Genomic DNA, 8,895 nt, shown 5'->3' with positions numbered 1-8,895 from the left:
CAAAAAAGTTCTTCATTATCATCTCGAGGTCGAAATATATCTTTCTTCACATCTAGTGAACAACTTTCATTGGAATGTTTAATTGATGTGCTTTGTCCATATAAAATATTTTTAAAACTTTTCTTATATAAGTTGACTGATGAACAAACACTAAAACAAATATGACTTTTTATAGCTCTGTAAATGAACTTCTTCGAGGGTAATGACTTTTCTATTCTGCTTGTTATATTTGAACTTGATGTGGCTTGTTTATGGTTATAATATTTGCATACATTTGATCTTAAACTTTCTAGTAGTAGGAAAATCTTTTGTCTAATGAAGTCCCAAATCTTTTTCATTTAGAAATTATATATATATTTACTTACTTACTTACTTACTTACTTATTTATTTATATATATATCGGATTATTTGGCCAAACATGATAAATTTTCTTGCAAGCCACCGTGTTTCATATAAATACCATAACTTTACCAATCCTGAGGTAATATAGGCAAAGCACGGTCGCGACTCGAAGAACAAGTTTTCTTGAGAGAGAAGAAAAATGGAGTCATCGAAGGCCATTCCCCATGAAATTGGAGGGATCCAGAATGATGCCCTACGATTTGGACTTCAAGGCGTGAAGAGCGATCTCGTTGGATCTCATCCTGTTGAATCCCTCTATGAAACTGTAATTTTCCCCTCTCAGTCTCTCTCAGTTTTTTCAATCTAAGTTGCCCTATTTCATTTCTATATGGATTCGTCTGTTTAGTAATTGCAGTTAGACAAGATTGTTCTTGGGGTTAAAATCTGGGTTCGATGAATACTGATGAACCACTGTTTGCCTAAGTTACTCGTACTTGAAACTTGTAGTTTGAAGTTTTGAAATTTATTGAGTTCTGTTTTTAAATATTATTGTAAAATGATGGAGAGAATTTCATGTCTTCGTACTGAAATATGAATGGCAGAGTGGTTTATCTAGTGTGCCATTTGGAAAAACCCTCCCTGTATCTCGCCTTAACATTTTCTAGTTAAGGAAACTGGAGAAAATAGGTTCTGTTTTCAATTAGATTGCTATGGAAGGAAGGACTAAGAGCATCCATAATATTTTGGGCAAACTTAAAAAACCTGGTGGTAGTTGTAATTACACTCTCAAACTTTTAATTGTAAAAGTTGATCCCAAAAACTTACATAACTGGTAAAATTGGACCTTCATACTTACAATAGTGGTAAAACTTGGACCCCCAAATGGTAAAAAGTGAATCCTCAAACTTGTACACTGGTAACAATTTTTACCATTATGTAAGTTTGAGGGGCGGATTTCAGGACTTAGGTAACTTTAATGGCTCAATTTTTACAATGAAAGTTTGAAGGTATAATTTGCTACTACCACCATACTTCAGGGATGATTTTTGAAATTTGCCCTAACATATTTATTCTACTGGAACTTTAAGTAGTGACCATTGAGAATGTACATGTATGAACCTGTTAGCACATTGGAAGTCCTGGAGGGGGGTGGGGGTGGAATGCTTAGGAAAAGCGCTGAAAAAGCCTCACTTGGCTTGATTACAGGGTTTGGGATGCTTCTCCCTTGTTTTTTTCTTTATTCACTCGCTTATAGAATTTTTTCTAAAATAAAATTCTTATGGTAATACTGGCATTGTACTCAGAACAGTTGTATAAAATTTTTGTGGAATGGTTAGAAAAATCGCAGTATGTTCCTTTCTACTTGAGATGAAAAAAACAAGCTTGTTCTTGTTCATTTAAAAGAAATCTTTCAATTTGATTGGTGTATATCCCTATTTTTTTTTTTTTTTTTTTTTTTTTTTTTTTGATATAGACAAGAAGAACAGAAGAGGAGATGAAAAGGAAAATTCTTGTGAATACATATGGATCTGCTTTTCCATTGAAGATGGACTTGGACAGGCAAATTCTTTCTAGGTATGGAAATTCCTTCTTGTATAGATGTTGTATGCCTTTTGGTGTGTTCTAAATTGGAGCACTTTTTGAAAAGCTATAATTCGTCAAAATCTGCAGTTTTGTTATGGATTTTATTTTATCTTTAACTATTATGACTTTTGTGATCATTGTTTTATAATGTCTCGGTTGGACGAAAAGGAGTCACACTTCACTTCACTGACTCTTCTAACTCATGTATCACTTTTTCCTCTTCATTCCACGATATGCCAGTGCCATGAAAATAGGATGTCTCTTGTAGAATTGATGTTTGATCATTGATGTTCATGAATTACATTGGGGATACTCAAATCTAACCTCTACTTTTTTTTTTCCCCTCATTTTCTTTTCACCAACATTTCAATGTGTGATGCCCGAGTGAAGGGAATTTAAGCTGTTTGTCTGGTTGGAACTTGGAAGTCATTGCTAAGCTAATATAGTTTCACTTGTAACTCAACGCTATTGCAGATTTCAAAGGCCTCCAGGGCCTATTCCATCGTCAATGCTGGGATTGGAGGCTCTTACTGGAAGCTTGGATGACTTTGGCTTTGAAGATTATCTAAATGGTAAATTGAGAACTTATGAAATCTCCTAGATCCATATAAATGATCTGATTCTGTTCTTTATTTTCATTTGCATCATTAGGGAGAGTTTTCCCATTAGCTTAAATATTTCTTTTGAGCTTTATTAATTTCTTAGGATTCTCATTAAATTATCTGGCATTGGTGGGATAATTATTCATGAAGTATGGTTTGATATGATAGACCCCAAGTCACCCGTGTGTATTCATGGATGAGGAAAGAGAATAAGTGTGAGGGTGGAAATGCGTTGTTGGGTGTGTGTGTGTGTGTTGTGGTTCTGTCAAGGCTGTGCGATCCGAGTAGTTTTGCTTTTTGTATGGGATGTGTTTGTCTGTGTAGAGGGATAGAAAGGTTATTAAGACCCTTTGTGGCAGGTGAAGGGTATCTTTCTTCTTCTTCTTCTTCTTCTTTTTTTTTTTTTTTTTTTTTTTTTTTTTTTTTTTTTTTTTTTTTTTTTTTTTTGCATTTCGCCAAATTGTAGATCTTGTTGAAACATTGTGTAGAGTGGGAACTCTCGAAATAGTAAATACATAATTCAATCCCCATCAGATTTGATTCAATTAGAAGAATGGTATTCAAGGATCAATTACTTCACTTTTATAAAACATTTCTTATCCCCTATTCCTTGAATTTTTCGGGCCTGTGTACTTAAGATTTGAAGAAATCAGATGAGTGATGAAGGAGCTTATTCTCAGTTTTAAGTTCACTTGTGTAGTTTTCTTCTTTCACAGGAGTTCGTTTTACTCTAAACATTGATTCCAGTATCTAATATACATAGAATTTTCAACTCCTAGGCTGTTTTCAAGAATGAGGGGGATGAATTGCTTTGGCCAATAATTGACTTAACATAATGTATCTCTATTCTGTAATCCATCTGTTACCTAAACCCATTTTAGACTAATAGCCTTTGCTAGTGTTAATTTACAACTGAATAGGATCGGTCCTATAGGTCGTATGACTGTGTCATTGAATTTTAAGTGTTAACTTACAACTCGTTTATGTGAATGTGATTTGCAGACCCAAGGGAATCTGAATCATTGAGGCCATTGGATATGCACCATGGAATGGAAGTCCGCCTTGGTCTGTCCAAGGGACCAGTTTGCCCAAGTTTTATGTAATTTAATGTAAGAGGATCCCATCAAACACCTCAATTTCATTATGGGCTTCTTAGTTTGCCCATAATTTTGTTAGCCTCTGTTTGTTTGTTGGTCAGGATATCTTTGTTTCCTATGAGTTGAACTCTCTTAGCTTCATGGTCAATGTCATTTGTTTGTTATCCCTACTTTTTATCTGATTTCTTCTTATAAATAGTTAGTCAACTTTACCTTTCGTCATTGTGAATGTTGTGTTAAATTGTCGATTGATCCAAATATTTAAGACTAATGGATGAAGGTAAATTTAATGTTATGTAATTTAATACTTCTTCACTTGTGGACTTGAAATATGTAAAAGACCCAACAAGTACAAATTGACATTAATTTGGGAGGAAATAATATGTAGGAGTTTGTTTTGGTGTCATGTTAAATCATCAATTAATACAAATACTTGTGTGTTAATAGTTGAAGGTCAATTTATTATTATATTATTTTGGGGATGCGTGCTTATGGTTATTTGAATTTGACGTTTTTTTTTTCAATTAAGAAGTTTATTTTATATATTTGACTTAAAAGTGATTTATAATGCATTTTTTCCCCAATGTTGAAAATGGTTTGAAAAGATATATTCTTTCTTCATTTACTTCTTCTAATTTATTAGGAATATGCATAAATTTTAACGAAAACAACCAACTCAACCACTCTCCTCATTAGTAGAGGAGTTCCTCATTAATTAAATCGGGTTCATTATGGGTGGCGTTGGTGGAGGCGTATGTTTTGCGGGACGGCTGTTCGGAGTGAGGTTGGGAGGTATTGGTGCTTAAGGGCTATCTTGCACTATAGAGGTAGATTCAAGCATCTGGTTCGTTTGATGGTGACGGTCTTGTTTTGTTTGGTGGGATCCTTGGTTGTCAGGGGTGCAATTTTGGATTCATATGGGTCTACGGTGGTTTATGATGTAGGGAGTAATTTGGAGGCCCGGTTATTTTATTCAGGCAGTGGGACCTAAGGTGAGGGGAGAGGATTATTGGGTTTGGGAGTTGGGTGCTAGTGGTCAGTTCTCTATCGGTAGTGCTTGGGAGAGTTTGCATCCTCGTCATCCTAGGGTGTCTTAGGTTAGTATTTTGTGGGCGGGGGTGGTATTCCGCGCCACTCCTGTGCTTGGTTAGCTATGAGGGACAGGTTAGGTACGAGGGATTGGTTACAAGGGCTGGGACATGTTTTTCAGAGGGGGTGTCTTCTGTGTGTGGGAGGTATAGAGTCTTGGGATCATCTTTTTTTCGAGTGTGGGTATGGGAGAGAGGTGTGGTCTGGTGTGTTGCGACAATTGAGTTCGTTGCATCGTGTGGCTGGTTGGGATGTCGAGTTGAGTTGGTTGAGCCGAGTGGGGTCGGGTAAAGGGGTGCGTAGTAAGTTGTTTCGTATATTCTAGTGTGCTTTCATCCACTACATCTGGTAGGAACATAATCGGCGGCTACATGGAGGTGGTCCAAGGTCGGTGTATGTTTTGTTTCACCTTATGGTCTCTACGGTTCGTGCTCGTGCTGCTTCCTGGCAGGTTGATCTTCTTGGTCTTATTTAGTATGTTACGGTTGCTTTTCTTCTTTTTGAACTTGTTATTGCTCTCTGTTTTACTGTTGTCCCTAGTTGTGAGGTTTTGGTCTCTCTTCTCTGGCTTTCTCTCTAGTGTTTGGGGTCTTTTTTTTAGCATGTTACGTTTATGTTTGGTTATGTTCAGGTTTTATCTTCTTGCCTTTGTTTGCTTTTTGTTGCTCTGTCTTTGCTTGTGCTTTGTTGCATTGATGCCTTGATCCCGGGCTGTGGGATCCTCCTTATTGTTGTATAATAATATCATCTATTCTAAAAAAAATATCACCGCCCAACAAAGGAATCGAACAATCGAACTGAGCAGGTGGTGATTTCAACCCATCGATTCTCCAAGCCCTGCGAATTCTTTGAAAACCCGATCCGATCAAAGATCCTAAAGAGTCACGAATAACCCAGCCTACGCCTCCCTCCGCGATCTCTTCACACCTCGAAGCATCAGAATTCATCTTCCATCCAGGCAAAGGAGGCACCCAACATCCCTGACTCGAAAAGAAAGACTCTTAGATTTAGGATCATGCAGACAACCCGAGGAACAATTTTGTCGTGGATAGTTCGACGGATCAATTTACATGCTTGATCAACATCAGTAGACGAGTTAGGGATAACCACATCAATCTCTTTTAGAATAAAATAACGTTGGAATACAATGTCATTTATTCTAAACGTTTATTTTACATAAATTATACAGAACAATGCCGAACTACATGACTTTTCAAAATCATATTCTCAAATATTTTAATTTGTTCAATGATTTTCTAAAATTAACACATTTTTATACTTTAAAAAAAAACCATTAAAGATTTGTCCATTTTTTATTATTTATTTTTTTATTTCAACGATATGCATGGTGCTTATTACTGCAGGTGCAGAATTCATAAACCCTTTTATGCGATTAAAACGATATGCAAATTGCATAAATTCTAAAGCTAAGTTTATTTTAATGGTTAATTTTTGTTTTCTTTTTCTTGCCTTTTTATAATTTTGAATATTTAAAGCGCCAATCCAATTGAACTCAAATGCATTAATTACCAGATGAAAGTAGTATTTTAACTTGTCTTATTTAGGTTTAACACTGAACTTAGCTCACTTCAATTACACCCATAGCTGTTGTTCAATAACAATCTATTGTTCAATCACAAGTTATGACGATGCATGACGAACATTTTTTAAAGAACGAAATATAATTTTTATTATATTTTTTCTTTTGTGAGAGGCTAAATGAATAAAGAAGATGAGTTGCACCCAAGTATCATACTTTAGGTACCCATTATGTTCAAAATTATCATAGTAATAGTTATGATAAATGAACTAAAATAAAAATAAAAAATAAAAACAGGTTTAATCATCATCTTCTACCAAAATGGTTGAAAGAGACTCAAAATTCAAAGAATCTATATTACAACCCACTAGACCTTTAATTGTTCCCTCATTTAGATTCAACGTTTTAATCTTAATCTTCTTTCTAGTCTTATCCAAGTCCTCTTTGATCATAAACAATACCTCTCCATTTTCAAAAACTTTAATGAGGTAAAAGAATTATGTATTCTTTAATCCATCAATCCTTCCTTTGCATCCTCCACACTTGAATCTTCTTAGATGGTGGAAATGGTACTTTGTCCATCAAGGAAATAACTAACTGCATAAACGTTGTCATTACATACCTCAATGAAGCCCTTCTTCGAATAAGGGCCAATTTCTAAGGTCGCAATCCATTCCATTTATTCAGTTTCAACATCAAAAAGCATATATCACAACCTCATTTTCTTTTTCTATTTTCTAGACGACTCCATTCAAGTAACCACCATGATCGTAGACCAAAAAAGGTAGACACCCAACATGCCTCCATTGCTTATGGTTACTGTGAAACCCGGATTTCCATTTTCCCTACTTAAGTCCGAGATAAAAGGGATTAACTAAGTGAAAGTTAAATCCTATATTGAAGTTGTTGGCTTTTTTGTCCTTAATCTCAAATTAATTAATCAATGTTTTGATGATAACAAACTCAATTTTTAATTATTGAAAATTTTAGTGTTTTAATATGTCCATAGCGTAGAGCTCGGAACAACGATTCCAACACCTCTTGAATCACTCAAATCGGAACTAAAACGAAGACAATATGACCGAAATGAGTCTATAGAGAAAATACCGTGGTGGATGACGTGGCATAACCAGACCATTTGCATGTAGACATGTGGCAGCATATTGGTTGAATGGTGGATCATATTAACATATGATGGACTTTTGATTTTTGGATTGATTTAAAAAATAAAATTTAAAAGAAATTTAAAAGAAAAATAAATTTAATATTATTTTATGTTTGTGTCTAATGGCTAGTTTTTTACACATGACATGTTTTTTTTTTTTTAATTTTTGAATTGACTTTAAAAAGAATGAATTTAAAAAGAAAATGAATTAAAAGAAAACTGAATTTAATATTATTTTATGTTTGTGTCTAACGGCTAGTTTTTGACACATGATATGTTTTTTTATTTTTTGGATTAATTTTTTTAAAAAAATGAATTTCAAAAGAAAAAGAATTTAATATATATTTTGTTTGTATCTAACGACTAGTTTAATTTAAAATCTTCACCATTGATTTTTTTTCCAAAATCCAATGGTCCAAAATTAATTGTGGTTTCTAAAAATTTTTCCATCTCTATATAAATCATCTTTCTCTCTAAATTAGTTTTCATTGTTGCTCTCTCTAAGCTCCCATTTTTTTTTTTTTTATTTCATCTTATTCTTGAGAGAGTATTATTGTATTATGAGGATAAATTTGTTGAGTGCTTAAACTTGTAAATCCACTCTAGTGAGAGTTGTATTGTGTTCTTCAAAAATTCCAACATTTGTAACGGTTTGATCCTAAACCGTGGAAAGGATTGGGTTTGCTCTTGAACCCATAAAAGGAGCGGTGGTGTAACGGTTGGGAGACCGAGAGAGGATGCCCGTAAGGATATCGACATTTACAGGCCGTTAAAGAATTTTTTTAAAATTATTTGTTTGGTGCTATTGATTTAGGCTTATGGTATCCTAGAAATGTTGATTTAATTTGGTAGGAGTATTTCCGATGCGGATTTTGGCGGGTAGTTTACTTGACCGTAAGAGTACTGGTGAGACTTGTCAATTTCTTGGTGGTGTTTCTTAGTTGGCTTGGTTTAGTAAAAAACAAATTCGGTTTTGTTTTATCTACTACCGAAGCAGAATATATTGTAGTTGCTAGTTGTTGTGGGCTCAAGTTCTTTTAGACATGAAACAAACTCTTTGTGATTTTGGATTAAAGTTTGAAAATGTGCCTATTATTTAATGATAATATAGTGCTATTAATTTGACTTAAAAATCCTATAATCATATTCTAGGACTAAGCATATTGATATTAGGCATCACTTTAGTTAGAGGGCAAGTGACAAATGATAATATTACTCTTGAATTTATAGGTCTAATAATCAATTAGAGGATATTTTTACCAAGCCTTTGAATGAAGAAAACTTTTGCAAAAATAGGCTTGAGCTCGATATTATTCGTTGTGATGCTCTTGATGTTTATTAATTTTACTTGTTTAAATCTTTTAGAAGGCTTTTTTGATAGGGGCGATGATATGCGTAAAGGCTAGTGTTGAGATTATTCTATGAAGGGGGGAGTTTGCTCTATATTTTTATTGTTGCATGTTTTTTAAGGAGAC

General features: G+C 34.2%; 1 protein-coding gene across 1 annotated transcript; it reads left to right on the top strand.

Moving 5' to 3' along the window:
- Positions 1-476: 476 nt before the first annotated feature.
- On the top strand, positions 477-3,848 carry LOC120079364 (cyclin-B1-2-like). The gene is made up of 4 exons (XM_039033527.1): positions 477-668; positions 1,818-1,918; positions 2,402-2,499; positions 3,532-3,848. The coding sequence occupies exons 1-4, from the start codon at positions 543-545 to the stop codon at positions 3,630-3,632; spliced, it is 426 nt and encodes a 141-aa protein (XP_038889455.1). The 5' UTR covers positions 477-542; the 3' UTR covers positions 3,633-3,848.
- The last annotated feature ends 5,047 nt before the right edge of the window (positions 3,849-8,895 follow it).

This window comes from Benincasa hispida, chromosome 6 (genome assembly GCF_009727055.1).
Source record: "Benincasa hispida cultivar B227 chromosome 6, ASM972705v1, whole genome shotgun sequence".
NCBI lineage: Eukaryota > Viridiplantae > Streptophyta > Magnoliopsida > Cucurbitales > Cucurbitaceae > Benincasa > Benincasa hispida.
The sequence above is the reverse complement of the archived record's forward strand: the minus strand, read 5'-3'. Positions and strand labels throughout refer to the sequence as shown.

Coding starts and splice junctions, on each gene's coding strand:
- LOC120079364 (XM_039033527.1), top strand. CDS start 543: ATGGAGTCATCGAAGGCCATTCCCCATGAAATTGGAGGGATCCAGAAT. Junction 669..1,817: donor TTGAATCCCTCTATGAAACT/GTAATTTTCCCC, acceptor TTTTTGATATAG/ACAAGAAGAACAGAAGAGGA. Junction 1,919..2,401: donor GACAGGCAAATTCTTTCTAG/GTATGGAAATTC, acceptor ACGCTATTGCAG/ATTTCAAAGGCCTCCAGGGC.